The following is a 23,150-nucleotide window of genomic DNA, read 5'->3' on the forward strand; positions in this document are numbered from 1 at the left end:
AGAAATTTTTGCATTGTTTTAGTGTGAAAAAATGAAACAGGACTGTAATCACAGTAGTTGCATTTCAGAATACTTTATATGAATGACTTAATAGGATTTTTTCTAAGGATTATTAAATTTAAATATATGTAATAAAAAATCATATAATAATTGGGATTGGAGGGGGCCATGCAATATTTATCACATTCTAACTGAAAAGGTTCCTTTAAAATCAGATATTTTTACCAAGAATGTTAAAATGTAATTCTGCAAGCCATTAAAAATGGCCCTTTCTTTAATTTTCTTATTCAAATTGCTGTCACAATAACAAGTGCATGCAATAATTTCAGAGTTAACAAAATTTACTTCATCCTCTCAGGGGCTGCTCTGGCTTTCAAAATTCTGTCGCCAGAAAAATCACCAGCTGCCAATTTTTGTTGCCAATTTTCGAAATTAGAGCCAAAATCTTTTTTTCTTTTCTATTTTTTTTTAAATATGACAGTATTAAGTCCAGTGATGAGTTATCAATTCATCAAAATAACCCCTTCATTCATGACATACATGTACATGTATCTAAGATTCACTCTGGATGCAAGTATAAAGCAGGTTTTTAGCTCTAGTCTCAGTCAGGATATAAAACCATTTGTCACTTTTTATAGGCAAAATAATAAAGTACTACTCCAGAAAAAGGTGTTTTATTTCTAACAATGACTTTATATTACTATGCTCATATAGTCCCAAATTTTAAAACATGTTCATTGTTGACCTTTGTCCTTTGTGGTCTAATCAAGTTTATCTTAAAATATAATTTTGTTTTTCATTTATATATTTTCAACAAACTTAATTCTTTTTTCAAGTGATAAAATTTCTAGCAAACAATCATTGACCATTAATTTTGTCCCTTTTCAATTATCTCGAATTCTGTTTATCTGAATATAAGTACAATTTGGGAATCCCCATCTATTTGTTTACCAATTTTCCCGCCAAAAAAGGCAAATGACTAAAGTGTAAACAAATGTCCCTATGATATTTACTGCATTTCAGGATGAGAATGTTTGTTCAATTGAGCAGATCTTGCTTTGTATTAGTTCAACACATTGAATTAGATTTTTAATGTGGTAGCTCACAGATAGTTATGTCATCTCACTAAACACATCATTCCAAACCAACCAGTCATTACTCATCCAATTTGTAAATATTTGGTATTACTTGAACTAGGATAGAACACAGAGCATCATAAACTGAAACAAATATGCAACAACAATTACAACGAGGCTGTTACACCCTCAAGTCAACATGCTACCACAGCCATTACAATGGATGAATATTAGTAATTGAAAACATCTACATAAATAAGTACCTCCTAAAAACAGACAAACATCAAAAGCTTTAGATACCACACCATCATGTAACTCACTCTTTACTTGAAAAGACTTGCCATGGGATTTTACTTCAACCTACAAAAAAGAGATATCATTCATAAAAAGTTCAGTATTCCATCATTTAAAAAAAAATTAACCTATGATCTTTAAAAAAATCAAGACATTAAGATTTTCATTACTTAGCCATGCAATAAATTAAATTAAAAAAAAAAATTATCTAACTATGAAAATTGGGGGTAAAATTATAATACTGTCACAATAGGTAAATGTCATGGGTTTCTGAATAGGATCAATGGACAGGTATAAGGGTATTGAAACAGTCAGAAATCATTTTTTGTTATCTCAAATTAACATGAAAATGAAAATTATTTCAATTGCTATTTAATCAGCACAACTTAAAATACCTGTGAACCTGTTTGAATATGTAGCACCATATTATTGACTTTCCATAGCCTTATAGACTCCTGGTAAAAACTCTGGACAATAAAGTTTTCTGTATTACTATTGCCTCTTGTTCCTATAACTAAGTTATCAAAATTGGCAAGGTTTTCACCAATTGATCTGGAAAAGTATAACATTATGATGAAACAATCATTGTTTCTTCTAAAAGTGTATCAATAAATAAAACTTGGGTTTTTTATCAATAAAAAACAAAAATTAAAATATAATTATTAAAAAACTGGAAAAACTGAGCAAATCTGACTTGTTAATACCTGTGGCTCCCCCAAAAATCATATGAGGAACCCCAAATGTCATTCAGATGGAAAAATTATGGGAGATGCATATTGGCAACATGTGATAAAGAATGTGTGAAAGTTGTTGAGTGGTTTCAATGAAGAAAAAATTGCCCCCACTCACTGGTGGACTAATGACAAAATCCATGTTTTGAATCAGGAAACCCCAAAAGTCATTCAAATGGCCACAGAAGCATAATTAATGATTCCATAGGTCTCCATACATTTTTACTGACTTTTTGTTTGAATATTGTACCATATGGTTCATTTGGATGTAAAAAAAAATTCAAATTGACTGGAATTAGTTTGCCCCTTAAAAAATTCTTTTGAGTATATATTTTATTTTATCCATCTTTTTGTGGGGCATTCCAAAGACTTTATAGTCTCTTATACACATCACTCTGAGTAATAAATATAAATAATATTATTGCATGACATCCAGGTATCAGTTGGAATTTAGTATTTTTCAAGTGCTACTTTTTTGTCCGACTAAGGTCAAAATTCATAAGGAATATTTGATAATTGGCAAAAAGTAAAAAAGTACATTGAAAGTGAACATTGCAGGCCTTCAAGTGGGTTTGGGTTAAAAAAGGGCTTTTAATGGGGCTAAATTTCTTGAAAAATAGGGCATTATTTTTTTTTATAGGGCAAATCTGATGAATATGATTTTTCTAAATTTTTCACAAAATTTATATGCTAGAAATACATACCTATTTATCATGTTTATCTAATTATAATGAAAACTCTTATGACATCATATCAAGCATATACACTAAAGGTTCAGCTAAAGTCAATATCTAGGACATTCCTTAATGAAATGTTTTCATTCATAGTTTTAATAATACATTAAATTCAGCTTTGAAACATTGCTAAATTAATCTTCTTTATGCGTATTATTAAACACACATACAAGTCAAACTTAGGAAAAGATGTTTTATAACCTCTATTTAACATAAAACAACAAAAATGTAAACAACATATCTTAGAATAAATCTACAGTTGTCAAAAACATGATTTGAAGTCTTCATATAGTCCTGTTCAATAGCATTGATTTTCTTAAAAAAAATTGCCATTTCTTTAAATTTAGATGAATTGAGATATTTTATGCCAGAATCCAGTTTAATACCAATGCCAATATACATAAAATAATAAAATTTTCATTCAAATCTGGTAATTTGTCACAAATTATTGCTATCTTACACTGCACTAGATATTTAGGCTACAGCATATTTGCATTACTGAACAAAAATCTGTTCTAGTAAATCTGTACATTCATTTAAAAATTTGATGTTTACATTTCTGTTGTCAGCAAAATATGGCTGATGTAACATGTTTTGAGAAGGGAGAAAACATGAAAACAAAACTGTATAAAGGAACATCAGCAAAGTTTTCAGGAACATCTTGACTAAAATTATTTTGACAATTAATGTCCTAGAGTTTAAATTTAGCAGAACCTTAAATAATGTCTTGTAAATGACTGTACATGTACTACAACAACAGGGAAACCAAAGCAGCTTTGGTACATCTTGAAGTCTTCAGTAACCAAAGATTCGCAAACTGCCAATGCTGTCTTGGTACCATAATGTTGTAGTCCATCACAAAGACTTGGGTGTTGAGTATAACATGAAATGATAAAAAAAAATTCAGATTCTAGAAAAAAAAATGAAACCGTAATTGTCTTCATTTGTAGTTTGTAGATTTAACTAGCAGGTCATATATACATGTAGAAAAACAGGTTTTAGTATTCAATCCAGGAGAAAACCCAACTTTTCAGCCAATGAATTTAATTTATAGGAATAATATAGAGAGGGATTTTATAGGGAATGTAGGAATTATAGGGCCACCTGACATTGACATCATGTGATAAAGAATTTGTGAAAATTTCATCAAATTGGAATAGAATATTTTAAAGGAAGGATTGCAGATATAAAGCTGATCCTCCCTTGATGAACCAATAACAAAATCAATGTTTTACATATGGAAGCCCAAAGTCATTCAGATGAAAAAACAAAATGAGAGGTGCACAATAACATCATGAGATAAAGATTGTGTTTAAGTAACATCCAATACTTTTCAGCAATTTGAGAAGACTTGCAGCGTAGAACGTGGGATGGACAATAGGACATACAGCTTGATCATCATATACTTCTTGCTTTCCAAGTGAGGGGGCATTAAAAGGTTAAAAAAAAAAGACAATGATTAAAATGACTTAGAAAATCTGTGAGCAAGCTGACAAAGAAAATACCCCCTGTTTCAAAGTTAAATATACAACCATAACTTCAATTTGCTCATTTGCTTTTGTTACTTTGTATGTATGATTTTCGTTGCTTTATGTTCTTTGTTGTGTATGTCTATTTTCCATGTCTAGTCTTTGTCCCTGGATTACATTCTTTTGATTACCGCTATAACCTTGATTCCCTTGATTACTCTATGATTACCGCTATAACCTTGGTTCCCTTGATTACTCTTTGATTACCGCTTAACCTTTGATTACTGCTATAACCTTGGTTCCCTTTGATTACTCTTTGATTACAACTATAACATTGATTCCCTTGATTACTCTTTGATTACCACTATAACTTTGATTCCCTTGATTACTCTTTCAATCATTTCATTTTTATATCCTCCCAAAGTACTATATTCTTCCATCAAGCCAAAGAGACTGAGATGTCTCAGATTTCTCCCTTTGATATCCTCCCACAGTACTACATTCTTCCATCAAGACAATAGACTGAGATGACTCAGATTTCTTCTAGAGTTCTAGTAACTCTATGTTCCTTGTTGTGTTTGTCTGTTTTCCATGTCTGGTCTTTGTCCCTGGATTGCATTTTTTTTACTTCCGCTAGAAACTTGGTTCCCTTGATTACTCTTTCTATCTGTTATGGTATTAAAGATATAAGTCAAAACATATGGGCAGATCCCTATGTTCCATTTTTATCTATGGTGGCCATATTTTTTGACAGATCAAAAATCTATACATAAATTTTGAGGAAGATACCCTTAGGAACATTTGAGCAAAGTTTCATATAATTCCATACAGTAATTTTAGAGCAGAAGATTTTTGAAAAATTGTTAACTGATGACATTGATGACAGATGCCAAGTGATGGTAAAAGCTCACACAGCCCTTTGGGTCAGGTGAGTAAAAAAGATGACTAAGATGTAAAATATAAGTTATTGTAAGCCAGAGACAAAAATAAAAATATCAGGAAAATGCATGTCAGAACCTAACCAATTTAGCAATATAATTCCACTCAAGGCTATTTTCTCTATTTGAAAAGATCATTATTTGATCTCTGCATCACTGGATTTCCTCAGAAATTTAAAAGAATGTTATCTGCCCTTGAAATGCTCATTTTCAGTGCATTTCAATGAAATTACAACTCAATTCACCAAAATGATATGGAAAATCTTGTCTTTTTTTCTGTGATTCTGATGGTGCAAATAATCATATTAAACTTTCAAAATGGGTAGGTTTTTTTCACCCCCTGCCTGATTCTTACAATGACTATCACCTGCAAACTTTCTCCGAGTAGTCCAGAACTGTAGCACCAGAAATGTACACTGACAGTCGATTAGATAAAGTATCCTTTAAATCACTGGCCTGTAAATATTTTAAGTAAAGACTTTATACTATACGAGTACATGTATATGTGTGTAATATAAAACAAAAGCAAATGCTGAACATATTCTGATACCATACTTATTGCCTGCCCCAAAATAATTTATCAGAAACATAAAATGCTTATATTTTTGAATCTGAAAAATAAGATCTAATTTTATTTGATCTAATGCAGACAAAATTGGGGTGTAGATTACAAGAACAGAGCATCAGCAACTTGCTTTATATGTAGTAGCTCTGAAATATAAAAGGCTCAAAATTATTCTGGACTTACTGATGTATTTCAAAAATGATGTATGCAGTTAGAAAGTGACTGTTTGAAATTTTAATGAGGACGCCCAGCATGCGTTATAGGAATGTCCCATAATCCAGTTGGTCGAGACAACACCATAACGGTGCATTGTCAACAATAAATCAAATATTAGATATAGCTCACAAATTCAAAGACTAAAAATCATATTACATCAATGCAGACTATGTACAAGTTCTCACTGCATTATTTATTCAAATTTATACAAGTTCACCTAATGATCACCTTTATGGGATGTACATACAGTATATCTAATTAGTAATTTGAGAACCAATTAAAGCAAGATGAGACTTGGATAGTAGAAATGATTTATTTATAAAGTCAATAGAAGTGATCAAATGGTGGGAATAAGTTTTAAATATATAATCCAACTAAATAAAAACTAATTTCATTACTTTCCCATACCTATCAAAGATGCAACTGTTATGTGTATTTTTTCTGTAAACTTCTGAAAGACTTTATTGATTGATTGAGATGTAACATCCTATGTGAGATATTTAATGCATCTCTTGATGAGAACAACTGACCAATCCATCAGACCCTTCTTTGCACTAGACCGAGCTGAGCTGGGTCTTTGTTGTGCTAGATAACAGAAGCAACAACCTGCAGGCAGGCATGCACCCTACCCGGACACATCATTCTGACTCCAAGCCAACTAATTATCAATCTTTCTTCTTTATATACCTCATGCTTCGTGGAAACACAGTGACAACCAATTTTAAAGCCTTTGGTGTGATTTGTCTGTGGATCTAACCCACAACCTCCATAACTGAAGTTGAGCCAAATATTCTGAGACCACAGATGCGGTTCTATAAAACTTGAGGTTGAATACAAAATTGACATATTCTTATCACCTTCCTCTTTCATGTACTTGTATGATTCATAGGCAAACCAGAATGTTAAAGCATAATTCAAAATTTAACCTTACAACAGATTCCACAGAATCAACAGTAAAAATGTGTGCAGATATCAGCAGATGATTAATTCTTCCTAACAACTGGTCTTTGTAACACTCTACATTCTGTAAATATAAAGCAATATCACATGAGAAAGCCTTGCCTTAAAAAACAAGGAAAGTACTGAACTACATGTTTAAATTTATCTGATCACCCTCATACTAACTTACAAGAAAGCATTGATAATATGTTTTGGAACACTCCACTTCCAATGCTGATTTCCAGGACAGCCTACCTAATTTTGTTTAGCCATTATCAGGATCTAAAGAAGTTGCTGATAGTCAGATTTTTATCTCATAGTGCCTCCTCCAACAAGAGCCTAAGGTGTTGATGTTTGATTTAATTATTATCAATCTCTATATAGTTAAAAGCTTGCTTAAAGTCAACCTCAAACTTTGACCTACACTTAGAGATTGATGGTAAAGGAAAACTACTGACAAAACTATATGACAAATAGAATGACTTTTCATTCTGTATTGTCAATTTTCCTTTCATCTGTAGCAACAAACTCTTTAACACCTGTGTATGGAATTTTGATATCACAACTCATACATTTTGCCAGATCTTACCGTAACTATGCAGACTTTTTGCATCACGCTAGACTTCTTACAATTAGGCTTCTGGAACAGGGCTATGTTGCTGTTGGTACAAGGTTGAAGTCATCACTACAGAAGTTTTATGGTCATCACCATGAACTCATGGAACATTGTATATCCAACTGCAACATGAGAACCAATGGTTCAACATGTTATAGTTTTCATTCCTCTTTTGTCTGCCCTGGATTTGTCTACCCTGGATTTGACTTTTTATGAGCAACTCATATTGGTGGGTGTTTCTAGAAAAGCAGAGGATGCTTACAATACTGGTGTACCGGGTCTATACTCCCAGTTTTTAGTGGTGTCCGAGTTGCTTATTTACTGTTGTTACTCTGTATGTATGATTTTAGTTATTTTATGTTCTTTGTGTTGTTGGTCTGTTTTTCATGTCTGGTCTTTATCCCTGGATTACATTCTTTTAATTTCCACTAAAATCTTGGTTCCCTTGATTACTCCTTCACATTATGATGTACAATTACAAAATGTGTCATCATTCATGTAAATCAACAAATGTTTCTTACCAGTGAAAAAATTGAAAAGTGTTCAATAACAGACTATCATCTTAGTTTTTAAGGCATGGAAAGGGTGATACAAGTCTCAAAAACAAAACAAGAAGTTGCACACATTGTCATGCTAGGCATACCCCTACTTGTACAGTTAGCTGATATCATAAAGCAACCACTTACAACATAGCCCAATCAATATGATGCCACACCAAATTTTTAATCAATCCATTCATTGGGAACCAAAATTTGTGTAATAAAAATTTTCTCTATCATTCCATAAAGTAAAATAAAACACAGAAAGTTGATATCAGACAGCATCCAAAATAGCTTACAACATATGCCCGATCTATATGAAAACCACACACAAAATTTGAAATGAAGTCATCCTTTGGAAGCCGAGATAATTGCAACAATATTCAAACAGGCAAACAGATGGAAAGACAGATGGACAAGCGATTCAAATATAACACCCAATTATCAATCATAGAGTAGAGGTAAAACAAGACTAATAATGTGCTCTTACAATGCATACCATAATAATATTCCCACCAGTTAATACAGTCAGCCAACCTGGTATAACGAAATCTCCACACAGTATAGGTATCAACTTCTTCCTTTGTTCGCAGTAAAATACCTGTAAGAGCAAACAATGAATCTCAACATGTTTATCTTACTCTTAACAAAGTATTGCATTATATATAGTAGTGTGGTATTGATCAGTTGTTATATGCTTATGGTATATTTCACTGCATAGTTATTTTAATTTTTACTAAGTGGCAAAATAACCGTTCAAAAATTCAACACAGAAATGTCATTTCTAAAATAGCATGATTTGCAAAAAACAATGTTCCATTTGACCATAATTGTGGCAAAGCACCATAAAAAGTTAATACTTTTATTTGACACACCTTCTATTACTAGTGTCATTAACTGCCTACGGGTTGAACTTTGGAATAGTTCATGTGAGAGATTCTCCCCAACTGACACTGTCTCCATACTTGTTAACCTTTGGAACAGTTCATGTGAGAGATTCTCCCCAACTGACACTGTCTCCATACTCTTTAACCTTTGGAACAGTTCATGTAAGAGATTCTCCCCAACTGACACTGTCTCCATAAATGTTAACAAGTTAACCATAACATATCCTTTTAATGCAAGAATTTTCAGAAATCTTCATGTTTTCTCATTTATATTGGATTCAAGTTCCCAAATTCACAATTGAATCCTTTAACACTTTAGGAATTTTCAATTGTATTTTAGGACAATGGGACCCTTAACTGCCCCTTCCCCTTTTCAATTATACCTGCTGCTGACAAGTTCTAGAAAAGACAAAATCTTTAGAGAGGATGAACACAACAACCCCAGCTTCATCAGCTTGCTGTTGGAATATCTGTCTGTTTCTCATCTCAATACTACATGGTCGTATTCCTGCATCCATAATGGTACCAACAGATAGAAAATATATCAAAGTTATTAGTACTATCACCAATCTTTGACAATAATGCTATATTTACAAGCTTATTCCAAACCCTGTTTGTGATAAGAAAAAATCAGGTATAGTTTATTGTATGCAACTGTATATAGAACTGTAATAAAGGGATAATCAGGAAAACAATGACTGTGGGGGCATATGCACAAAATGGCTACAAAACTGAGATATAATGATACTAATGGAACTGCACACCAAATATGATTGACCTAGCATACATGGTTCATATCAAATTGACCTATTCAGTAAACTTCAAGTGAAAATCTCAATGTGGATGCTGAAAAAATAATACCTTGGTCTTCTGTATCGCGACATTCATCCCAAGCAAGACAAAAATACCTTCACACACAAGTTTGAGGCACACTCAGAAAACACTATCATACTTTATACATCATTTGTTTACCCACCTGTTGTGGATGTTCGCTGATATGTTCAGCCATGTTTGTTATATTTTTTTACTCCTCTGGTATTATCCATTCCATAGCATTAATTCTTTTTCCCAGTGACCTTACTTTTCTATTCATCATTTCATAAAACACACCTTAAAACATTTTGATGAAATCTATGTTATTTCTTCAAGGTTTTTAATAGATAAAATCTACAAAAACAAAACAAATGGAAAATCAAAAAGAAATCCTTTTTGCACCAAAATTTCAAACGCTCAAATCTCAAAAACTAGCACACGGACCCATCAATTTTTCCAACTTATTTGTTCTAGCATGAAAGATCTAAAAAGATTTCACATCCCTTTGTAATCCTAGTTATTTTTAAAGCAGTGAACATCCTTAAAGCCTAATAAATTAAACAATTCATTTATAAACTATTCTTTTTTTATTTTAAATACATGAAAAATACATAAAACTACTAATGATGCTTTCTTAGGCCATTTAAAATAAAATATTAATGATATAAGTTACAAAGCGGCCCAAAACACAAATAGGTGATTAATAGCCACATAAAAAAGATAAAATGCAACTAAATACAAGTTAATACTAACAAAACATAATAAAATGTTGAAAGGAGGCACAAGTTTTCAGCGTTCATCAGAGGAAAAAAGTACTTGAAGTGAAGAGACCACTGATAACCCAGACTCAAACCTGTTAACCTTTTGAATGCTTAAAAAGGGAGATCACCCTCTTTTTAGCTTTTGTAAGAGGTAGATTTAGCATGGTAACCTTTCCCCCAGAAAAAAAGGATGTTTTTGTAAGAATTATTATTATTATAAACATTTATATAGCGCATTATATAATACAATTACTCTAAGTGCATTACATAAATTAAAATCACAATTAAGAATGCAAAAATATACATATGTACAAAATAAAATATTACAATTTATAAAATAATAAAAATAATATTATGGATGTTTTTTTTTTAAATTAACATTATATATTTACACAGACCAATTAAAATGAATCTTAAGCAAGAATCAAGATCAAGAAGCCATTAATAAAAATGATATGGAAACTGTCATACAAAATTAAAAATATTATGATTCAGTTAAAAATGAATAAAATGTATGTTATCTAAAAGGCAAGTTTAAAAATATGAGTCTTGAGATCTTTTTTAAAAACGTCCAGGGAATTCACATTTCATAGTTTGAGAGGGCAAGCTGTTCCATGAAGTGGTGCAGATTTATTGAAACGTTTCTCTCCGTAGGATTTAGTTCTTACTTTCAGCACTTGTAGTAGGTGGCTATTTTCAGAACGCAAGGTTCATACAGGTCTATAAACAGATAAATGTTCTTGGAGATATGTTGGTGCTTTCTCGTGCAGAGATTTGAAAACATACATTCAGATCTTGTACTGACAACGAAACTCGATCGGAAGCCAGTGGAGAGCAAAAAATAAAAAAAAAAACACTGGTGTGATATGTTCATGCTTTTTCATTTTTGTCACTAGTCTTGCAGCAGTATTTTGTATTCGCTGAAGTTTCGTTATAATCCCTGCATTAACACCATACAATAAAGCATTGCCGTAATCCAGCCGAGAAGTTACTAATGAACAGACTAAAGTTTTACAGGCGTCCTCTGTTATATGAGATTGGATACGACCAATATTACGCATATGATAGAACACAATCTGCTGATGGCACTTGATTGATTTTCCATACTCAATGTATTGTTAAAGAGGACATCAAGGTTTTTAACACATGGTACGTTAGTCAGTATAGCCCCATCGAAAGCAAGCCAAAATTCTGACAAGTTGGTTAAACAATTTTTCGGAGAGAAAACAATAAGTTCAGTTTTGTCTTTGTTCAGTTTAAGTAAATTAAAGCTCATCCATACACTTTGCTCTAATTTAGCAGACACCTCAGACAAGTCATCAAGAGGCTTTATTATCAAATACACCTGAGTATGGTCAGCATATCCATGATACGACATAATGTGACGCCTGTAAACCTAACCCATCGGTTTGGCAAACATGCAGTAAAATTTAGGCCCGGATACTGAGCCTTGAGGCACACCAAATTGAAGTGTCATATCATCAGAGAGAACACTGATTAGGCTTTAAGGATGTTCACTGCTTTAAAAATAACTAGGATTACAAAGGGATGTGAAATCTTTTTAGATCTTTCATGCTAGAACAAATAAGTTGGAAAAACTGATGGGTCCGTGTGCTAGTTTTTGAGATTTGAGCGTTTGAAATTTTGGTGCAAAAAGGATTTCTTTTGATTTTCCATATGTTTTGTGTTTGTAGATTTTATCTATTAAAAACCTTGAAGAAATAACATGGATTTCATCAAAATGTTTTAAGGTGTGTTTTATGAAATGATGAATAAAAAAGTAGGGTCACTGGGAAAAAGAATTAATGCTATGGAATGGATAATACCAGAGGAGTAAAAAAATATAACAAACATGGCTGAACTTTGATTCACTGATCGGTGAAAACAAAGTTAGTGTTTCGCCTGTAAAATTGATGTCAGCTCGAAGTTCAATTTTTCCAAGAAAGAATTCTCCAAATTTATTTGCCAAGTCTTTTTCATTCGTGTGCGATGGAAGGATCGTTTCTCACTTATTTCCCATTAGATGGTTTGTAAGTTTGTAAAGTTCTTTTTGATCGTTTCCAATTTCCTCGATCTTGTTTGAATAATAATCTCAGTTACATTTGAGAAGAAATTTGTTTGTTTGTATACACTGTTCTTTATATATTTGACGATATATTGTTAAACCGGTTTTCCTCATGAGATGTTCAGATTTTCGTCGGTTTAATTTCGCTGTTCTAAGTTCATCGTTATACCATTCTTTGTTGGGACGAACTCTCATATCTTTTGTTGTAATTGGAGCGTGGTCGTCAATGATGGCTTTAAGATCAGAATTATATGAATCCACTAATATATCAACCAATGCATCTTGGTTTTGTAAACATGATTTAGATTGTATGTCCTCAATTAGATCTAATTTTACAACATCTCGATACTTGCGAAACGACACTTGCTTCGTTTGATTCAGTGGTCTCGTGATCTGAAGTTGAGAATGAAGAGCCAGGTGATCACACACTGAGTTTCCATGATTGTCATAGAAATGTGGATCTTCAATTGATGGTTCACCCGACAAGATACTTGAGTTATCACCTATCATGACAACATCTAGTGTGTGGCCTTGGATGTGAGTCGCACCGTGAACGTGCTGTACTAATCTGTGATCATCTAGTGTTTCTAGGAGATGATGAGAATCGTGATCTTCTACGTTGTAAAGGTGGAAATTTAGATCACCGGTTAAACATATTTCATCAGGAGTTTTCACAAGTTTGTCAAGGAATTCATTCCATTCTTCAAAGAAGGTAGAGTTCTTAAAATTGTTTGTTCGTGACGGTGGAGGGCGGAGGGCGATATATAATGCACAATCGAAGATGACGTTTTCCCGAGGTAACATTGCACTGTAACATTTCAAAATGAGTAAACGAATGGTTTTCTTTGATAACTTTAACATCAAGGTTTGTTTTGTATATAAGTGCAACTCCGTCGCTCTTTTGCCGTTTCTTGCCGTATGTCTGATTGCAAAACCATCAGGTATTAGTTCTGACAATACACTTTTGTCTATTGAAGTTCCTGCCTGCTTTTGTACCGCGTCTGGTGCGATGAAACGGATTCACGCTGGACTGTATTGGTGAATATTTGTAGTGCAATTTAACAAAGTTTTAAAAATAGGTGCCTTGTTTTCGATAAGATCATGGCTGACTGATCACTATATGTACTATAAACAATAGTACATGTGTATCATTTGTTACACTTTCCTCTTCAAATTTCTTAACTTAAGTTTATCAATCAATGTATCATAGCAAATGAAGTATCTGAACCAAATTTCACCACAAAATGTTCATTTAAAAAAGTCATATAATAAGACGAATTTCACTTACTTTGTGGGAGCTGCCATACAGCGCTAACCCCAAGAATTCCAAGTAAAAAGACAAGACAAATATATAAAATCTATGGTAATCTTGTTTTTTGAGTTTCTAATTAAAAATTGAGTAATTAATAAAGGATTAATTATTTGTTATTGTTTTTCAATAATTATTCTGTTACATAAACATTGTATTTATATCAATTTTATAAGCCATTAAGAACATAATTGGCACAATATTTCTGGTAAGAAGGAGATTTTGCGGGAAGAAATTTGTAAAAAAGGGAGATTTATTTCTCCCACATGAAAGACTTTCTCCAAGAGGGAGATTGACCCAAAAAGAGGGAGTCTCCCTCATAAAGAGGGAAGGTTAACAGGTATGCCCAGACTATACAGAGAAGGGGGCTTTAAATGTTGATCTTGATCTCTGTATTTAGTTGCCTTTTATCTTTAAAATGTGGACATTGTTCACATACATTGCATTTATTATCCATAAACTAATATATGTCTATAAACAGTTACCAGACCAACCCAACCACTTTCTGAACCCCAGTCACTTTACATGCAAAACAAAAACAAAAACAAAACAATAAAAAATCAGTAAAATCCGTAAAAGAAGAGAAGCATATTTCAGCTTTCAGTAAACCAGGCGTTTTCATGTTCGTAAAAGCATACTAGCCACCCAATTATAAACAAAAAGTAGCATACAGCACTGAATTTAATAAATATTGCCATATGAACAGTGAGTCTGTTATTACAGAAGTGTCTTACTGACTCATCATAAACTTTGATGTATAGGAACAGGGGGTAAGGGGACTGTAAAATTCCAAGACTAATGAATTGATTGAATTAAAAGGTGAAATCTGTGTCAAAGAATTAAAATAAAATGAAAATACCAACCTACTGACCTTCATTTTGTTACTGTAAACAGACATATATTTTTATGGCTTTATGTATAAAACATACCTGAATCTGCCAGTGAGTCAGGGTAATTCATTGACAGCTCTGTTGTGCACCATACTTCAAAATTATAGCCAAGTAACCAAGATTTTATTTCTTCACCCTTAAAATATGTTATTATGGAATTTTATCATTGAGTTTACATATACAGATATAAGTATGTAAAAATTCCTCAAAGAAAGAGGATAGGTTACTGTATATTCAATTGAAATTATTGTCATGTGTTTTATTATAGCTAAAAGTTCAAGTCAATTCCATTTCTGTTTTTGTCTGAAATTATAGACTTTAAAAATTTTATATTTAAGTAGCTTAATTTAATATCCTTTCAGAATTTGTTGGGATACTTGTTTTCAATGCTTCTTACACTATTTTGTTGTTCCTGGTGATCAATGTACATCTATGCTAAAAATATGAGGGTCACCTTTTAAAATCTGTAGAGCTGAATTTACAAGGATTAAATAAGCACATACAGTCAAATCTGTGTTAAGTGACCTTCCAAAGGATAGTGAAGTCATGGCTATATGCCATTAAGACAGGTAGTCTTTTACATACATGTAGGTTACTTTTACACAGATTGCACTACATGTATATAGAAATATTTTTCTCATAGTATTTTAAGACAGGTTATTACGGAATAAAGGTTGGACTTTATGAACACAAATGACAAATAGTATGAAAATATCTTTCATAACAGACTTTTTAAGTAAGAATTTTGAAAGATTTAACAAAGTAAATGTATATATACCAAAGCTGCCTGTTTAGGATGAAGGGAGACAACCACCATTTGTCGTCCTCCTCTGTTTTCTATGGAAGCTTGAGAGTTAGACTCATCTACAAATGGACAGCTCCTTACTACAGTTTTCTATAAAATAATATTCTAAATTATTAACTGATTATTGACTGGGAAAATGGGATTTTTTTCACTTATCATTTTAAGATTAAGATATAAATTCAGAAGACTAGAGTGAAAAATTGGAGGAAAAATACGCTAAATGTCTCTGAATGTTTTTTTCTTTAGAGAATTAAAACAGTTCAAAATTTCATTAAAAATATTAATTTTCTAAGCTTATTCTAGCATGTAAATACAGGAATTACATGTTAGAATTAGTTTAAAAAATACCAAAGTTGTTACAAAACATCAACAGTAACTATTTAGGTCAAATGGCTTTATATTACTTAGTGATAAAGATTAAAAGTACAAATTTCGTTAAGACATAGTTATTCCTACAAACTAACAGGCAGATTGATTTGATCATCTTATTAATTCTATATCCATTTAGTACTTACTCGCTTCATTAAAAATGGTATATCTGAGTCAGTATTGAGGAATTTGTTCACTTTCTCTGCAATTTTACATGCAACAAATTTAAGATCTCTAGGATCCCAGGTTGAATAATCTTTTTTGATACCTATGAATATAAAAACAATACCACTGCACCGACTTTGACTTATAGCCAATATATGAATGAGGCTGTCCCACAAAGAACCCTGAAAAATGTAAAACTGTGCAATCATTTTCACCAGTTACATTAAATTGATATACAGTAAAACCTTGGTAGCTCAAACTCCAAGGGACCATTGAAATGTGTTTGAGTTATCAGGAGTTCAAGAAATTGAAGTTGGAATATTTCAGGATTTTTTTCGTTGCCAGTCCGAGTTAGACTATCGTTAAAAATTACTTACTTCCTTCGATGTTTTGTTAATTTGTGGATCTTTTTATTCACTTTCGGAAGATTATGTTGACTTGTGGACATTAAAAATACTGTGTTTGCTTTTAAAAACTTCAGAGTTCAAGTTTCTTGGTCAATAATTTGTTTTCATCTGATTTTCATTGATGCTTTCATCATGCTGACTTTGGAGCATTTTCGAAATTCAATCAGTACTAAGTTAAGATAAAAACTGGGTAATTAGTGATGACTTATATATTACCTGCAATTAACTACAATGACACTGATAATGATAGGGTTTCAGTTTTTCACACCTTTTATTACCCAAGCTGACAAGTTCAAGATAGTGAGGGTTATTCTCTAAAATTTATTACTGAACGGACCGACAAGTCAGTTTGAGTGTGAGAGAAATCGAAGTTCCAGAAATCCAAGGTTATTTATAATGAATATATAGGAGAAAATTTTGGTACTTTAAATTGTGATTGAGGAATCCTGGGTGTTTGAGCCATCTGAGTTCAAGGGAGTGAAGTTCAACTGTATTCATTTTAAAGTTTTTGTATCTTTTAAATTAAAAGAAAGAATATAAAAATAAAAAAGTTTAAAGCTAGAAAAACAGTGATTTTGATTCAAAGCAGGCAACATCTGGGCAAATTCAGATCAGTAATACATTTCTGACTTCACAACACTAATTTAAATTCAGTCAGTAACAACATTTAACGTAAATCATACCTAAAATATCTAGATTATCCTTATTTTTCTTAAATAAGACCTTCAATAAACATACTGTTACAATTTAATTTAAAAAGCAAAGGTCACCAAAAAATTGACCCTAAATATAGGCAATTTTTTTCAACATTTTATATAGATTTTGTGGGAAATTTTCACTATTTCGCAAACAATTAAAAAGCTGGTATATAACTTTTTTTGTATATTTGCATAAAAAAACATTAATCTAACATTCTTCCATATTTTAAAAAGAAAATTGGGAGTCAACTTTTACTCTTGTAATATCAAATGAACTAAAATTCCCATTACATTTTTATAGAACATTTTCCTGCCAATTGTCTGCTTTTTTAAAGTTATTGTGTGCACTAATTTAAGAAATTCTATGATTTCAGATAAAAATACAAATTCAGTTGTTGGAATATTAAGCAAAATTCTACATCAGAAATATTTTAAGTTCCATGGTACCGCTTTTAATATAGCAAAATTAAAAACCATTTCATTTTTCACAACAACAAAAAAAAAAATAACATAGCAATAACCTATGAACAAACAGAATACCAATCTGGTCATTTATATTCTGAATTAACAGTATACCAATCTAGTCATTTATATTCTGAATTAACAGTATACCAATCTAGTCATTTATATTCATAAATAACCTTTTGCACAGCAGAAGATACCATGTTAATAACTTTTATCATATTTTAGTAGTAAATACAGCAGTTTTGAATGTCTGATATAGTCTGAATTTTTTTTACCAGTATCAAACATAGTGACGTCACAAACTTGTATCACATGGCTAACCTTTATCATATCCCTTTACAGCATCCTACTCAGAATTCTCTATAATTTTCGGACAGTTTGCATATTGTATTCTACTATTTTGATGTATGATAAATTGAACATTACAAAGCAAAATCTGCATCACCTTCCATTTCCCACTTCATTAATATCAGCCCTTGGGCCTGAGGCTCTTGTGGTAATACAGATATCTTGGGATGAAATGGCAAGTGACACCGATTTTTCCATGTATCATTCTCTACATAACTTTATCCAGTAAGCTCTATATACCAGAATTTTGTGCGTTGTTCCAAGTGATGTACTGTGTTGTAGAGAATTGTATAGCCAGACAAGGGGGAGGCCACTCTGGTAAGAAATTGACAGGTACAATGTATTTCCCCAACACATCTGCTAACTTGACCTAAAATAGTAAACCAAAAAAAAAAGGATTTTATACTTGTGTTCATGTGATCTCTTTCAAACAAACAAGTGATAAATGTACTGATGGATTAAAGGTTGTTCACTATATTGAGAACAATTATCATTTAAAAAAAATTCTATATGATCAGTCTTATTCTCTAACAGAACAAAAGAGTAAAAAATGAAAAAAAAAGTTATAATTGTTACAAATTTTACAAATTTTCTGTGACAAAAATTTGGACAAATGGAGGGACAGATTGATTCCAATACACCATCCCATAGTTGAGCAAAGGTATTAATAACATAAACAGTATAAGCCATTATTTCTTCTCTTTTTAACTAACAAACCTCTCTATTCGTCCATAAAGTTTCTCCATACTTAGGTGTGACTAGAGGTACAAAGATTTGACAGCTTCTAACAGCATTATTGAGTGAATCCTGCCAATCTACACCAGATGTTATCTCATGAACATCCTGAAATGGTATTAGAGAGTGTTATACCTATTGCTTTTCCCTCAGCTTCTTTGTGCTGAAGATGGTTTTACATGACAACTTTAGAAGCATACACACAACATTTCAGAGTGTATTACATAATACCTTGTCACTTTCTGTGGCATGGTCTAAAAAATAACTTGCTCCTAAGTCGAAATATTCTGTATGAAACCAATCACAAAATCTTAAATGCTATAATTTGGTAAAATAATTTCCCTGATAATACTAAATGGATTGGAAAATAGAGTAACACAGCAATACACAATAATGGAACAAAGTAATTTCTAACAAAAACAGACAGAGTCTTGTACATGAATCTCAATAAATTGTTTCTGTTGTCACTTGATGTCTTAAACTGCAACTGATCATACTTAAGTTATACAAGCTTTTTGTCATGTAGCCATATCCCCCTCCCCTGTCTGGTTGAACTTAAGAATAAAATTAAATCAAATAGCACTCACAAATTCTTTCAAAATCAAAATGGTGGTGTGATATAACCACGTAAATATGGAATCACTTCAACAAAATTCAATAACCAATCTAAGAAGACATGCAAAGTCAGGGACCTGTATTCCAGTGGTTGTCCTTGTGATTTTATGTTCATTGTTATTCCTTTTCCATTTTTTCTAAAGATCAGGTCGATTTTTGTCTTTCATGAATAATTTCACATAATTTGTTTTTGGGCCTTTCACAGCTTGCTTTATGGAAGGGTTTTGCCCATTATTGAAGACCATGAAAAGACCTATAGAAGTTTTGTTGTTCATTGCTTGGCATTTGGTGGATGACTATCTCATACAACATCTCCTATTTTTTATATTTTTTTCGCTAAGTATCTAGAAAGACAGATTATTGCTAACCTAAACCCAACCTTTCTGTTGTAAAAGGAACTGAAAAAACTATACCATTAGGATTGCAGATTTTTTCTCAAAACACTTTCAATTTTCAACAAAATATCTACCAACCAGATAAACAGTAAAACCAAGAGCAGATAACTCTTCCTTAAGTGCCAGAGCATGATGTGCAGCATCAACTCTAACATAGCTAATTAGAATCTGTTTCTCATCTGTCATGCTGGAATCTGCCACTTGTTTTCTACCCAGATCCTTGCTGGTACGGAATGATAAATGTCTGGTTCTATAATTAAAATCAAATAAATTTTCAATATGACAACTTCAAATCAAGACAAACAAAGAAAAACAAGCAAGTACCTAATAACTTGCCAGAAATTTTAAGGAGAAATTGAAATTCAAAATTAAAGAAAAATACTTATAACAAAAACATTTAACTTTGACCTCTTATAGGTTTCAAGTTTTACACATCCATCATCTGTTAACACCCTACTTCAAGAACAGTTTAATTCAATAAACAGTTATTTTAAGTTATTTCAAATGCCCATCCCCTATATTTTCAGTGTTCAAGGTCTTGTATCTCTGAAATCAAATACTCCATAGTCCCCTTCCCAGAAACAATATAGGAAACTAAAACAGTTATTGAAATAGAAAATAGAACATGAGAAAACACAGTAGCAGTATGGGGTAATCCATTCAGTAGCTGCAGAAAAAAGATGATGTCCCCCCTTTTGTCCACAAGAGTCACTCAAATAGACAAATACAATAGGATATGCAAAATGTTGTCATGTGAAACAGATTCCATTCATTAAGTTTCAGCGGAGTTGCTGATTAGAACTTGAGATGACCATAAGGATAGATAGTACAATCATTATATACCTCCATCTTTTCAAAGTGAGGGGGCATGAAAGCTATGGAAGACACACAAGGGAGCTGTCTGCCATAAAGACTGACATACATCTATATCCTTCAAAGAACTTATCTTATATAAATGGTGGACGGATAGAAAGACAAATGGACAACAGTACAACTGTCATCATAAGGAGGGTGTACAAAAATCAAGTACTGCTATCATTTATCATTTAAATGTAGGTTTCGGTAAGAATTAGGCAGTGGGTGAATTATTGTATCAAGAGACCTACCATTTTGAAAAATTATTTTGACTATTTGCACCATCAGAATCAATAAAAAAAAATACAAGATTTCCTCACTGAAAATGAACATTTCAAGGGCAAATAACTTTGTCAAAGACCTCACTTTTCTAACATTCCATTGAAAGATTTCTGAGCAAATCCAATGATGCAGAGATCAAATAATGGTCTTCTCAAATAGAAAAAGCATCCTTGAATGAAGTTATATTGTCAGATCTGAAAGATTTTGACATGCATGTTACTGGTTTTTCCCATTTTGCTGAATATTACAAAAACTTACATTTAAAGCATGGGGTTTAAGAACTCCTTTTCCCCCTAGTACATCAAACTTTCATCAACATCACCTCATTACCAGAAGGATGTTCAGAAATTTGTGTATTGCTCTCATTTAAAGCCATAGGGCACAAGAAATACTTTTTGACCCAGGTCATCGAATTTACATGACCATGACCTTGTGTTACGCTTACATCCTCAGAAATACTTGTTAAATTTTGGAAATGTACTGGTACATTGTTAGTATGTAGTATAAATTTCAAAAAAAACATTTAAGGAATTCAAAAAAGATATGTTCCAGTCCAATATGTACATTACAGAGTTATGTACCTTTATGTTAAAACCCTATCAATCAAAATTGTGTTGTGTAGGATAAATTTCTAAGTTTGCCCTTCAATTTAATGTGCAATTTCTTTGTAGTAATTACTTGTTTACATATGTTAACAAAAACCAAAAAAAACAACAACAAAAATAAGAAAGCATAAAAAAATATATATATATATTTAATATCTACATGTATATTATCTATCACACACCACAATTCAAATGTACCGGTACATCCATTTCTTCCGTTTTTCTTTGATATTCAACAATATTTTTCAACCGCAGGAAGTGACAAAATAAAATGCAACATTTACAGCCAAAAAAACCCTAGCATTTGTAAGTACATAAGATGTTTGATGAGGTGAGATGTATATTTACTTTGATGATAAGAAAAGGTCAAATTTAATTTAGTATTCAATAAACAAACAATGGCACAATTTTTATCAAGTTAGACAAAAATAGGAAATTATCAATCACTGAGTCTCATTAACAAAAACTGTTTTCCTTTACATGCAATTACATAATGGGAGACTTAAAATGAAAAATCATTAAAGAACTTTGTCACAGTAAGTTATCAATTTGTTACAATACCTAACCAAATCAACATATTCAGTTTTTTTTTTTTCAAATTAGAGACAAAAAAATGTGATTAATTTATGTATATGACATGTTCATGACCTCAGGTACTACTATCTGACAACATGAGGCGTCTCATGTAAAATTCAATTTCTGAGATTATTGAAGAAGAACCAAGAAAGACCAATACTTTAAAGTAAACGAGATGTTGCAACCGGCATTAAGCTAAGAATACTCCAACTTAACCATTTCTGTCAACCCTGGAAAAGGCAGACACTGTACATGTCTTCATTCAAAAGAATATACTAAATGTCTAAGCATTCCATTTAATAGAAGCTGACAAATCTGTAATGAAAATTTCCATCATGCATCACCTAAAAAGTACTTAGTTGGATGGTGAACAGGAAGTACAACAGTGAGACACCTGAAATAGAGAGACACAGTACAAGCCATCATACAAAGGTAAAATACCAAATATCTCGGCATTCCCTCCCACAGATGTTAGAAATCCGTTACTGTCAAGTATAGCAGTTGGACAGACAAGTTGATATCTGACTGAAACAGACTACAACATTAAATATTTGATAGAAAAAAATCTACTAATCCACCTAGCAGTATAAAATACTGTATAATAAGAGAATGACCATTCAAGAAGAATTTAATTATTTCTGTAAAAGAATGTGATTTTGATGAGTGAAATGAACAACAATTTTCCAAGTGTAAAAGTTCTATAAGTCAGAAGCAGAAACTTTCAAATTTTCACCAAAAAGTATACAATGTATACAGACCAATTCTTTGTTTAATATTTTCTATATGTTCCACTAAATTTTACCAAAAAACTAAAAATTATGGAAAGAGTTTGTAATAACTGAGAAAGAGGTTCTCAAGTAATTCTTTAATTATATCAATACAGACTGACAGACATTTGTATACCTATGTAGAACTTTTGTCTTAAAAGATGGGCATATGAAAGGGTTGTCAACAGGGATATACTAACTTCATTTAATGTGAAAACAAA

General features: G+C 31.9%; 1 protein-coding gene across 1 annotated transcript in view; it reads right to left on the reverse strand.

Moving 5' to 3' along the window:
- Positions 1 to 23,150, reverse strand: part of LOC148620912 (uncharacterized) — a 46,048-nt gene that overhangs the window by 6,444 nt on the left and 16,454 nt on the right. The window contains exons 6-17 of the mRNA XM_088574783.1: positions 19,923 to 20,094; positions 18,817 to 18,942; positions 18,340 to 18,469; positions 16,163 to 16,284; positions 15,621 to 15,737; positions 14,882 to 14,978; positions 9,388 to 9,512; positions 8,617 to 8,718; positions 6,955 to 7,047; positions 5,610 to 5,698; positions 1,766 to 1,922; positions 1,340 to 1,436 (exon numbers count right to left, since the gene is read on the reverse strand). Coding sequence (XP_088430909.1) covers positions 1,340 to 1,436; positions 1,766 to 1,922; positions 5,610 to 5,698; positions 6,955 to 7,047; positions 8,617 to 8,718; positions 9,388 to 9,512; positions 14,882 to 14,978; positions 15,621 to 15,737; positions 16,163 to 16,284; positions 18,340 to 18,469; positions 18,817 to 18,942; positions 19,923 to 20,094 — 1,427 coding nt within the window. The remainder of the gene's footprint in view (positions 1 to 1,339; positions 1,437 to 1,765; positions 1,923 to 5,609; positions 5,699 to 6,954; positions 7,048 to 8,616; positions 8,719 to 9,387; positions 9,513 to 14,881; positions 14,979 to 15,620; positions 15,738 to 16,162; positions 16,285 to 18,339; positions 18,470 to 18,816; positions 18,943 to 19,922; positions 20,095 to 23,150) is intronic.

The sequence above is a fragment of the Perna viridis genome, chromosome 3 (assembly GCF_037379345.1).
Source record: "Perna viridis isolate PV_CMFRI_1.1 ecotype Kerala chromosome 3, ASM3737934v1, whole genome shotgun sequence".
Taxonomy (NCBI): domain Eukaryota; kingdom Metazoa; phylum Mollusca; class Bivalvia; order Mytilida; family Mytilidae; genus Perna; species Perna viridis.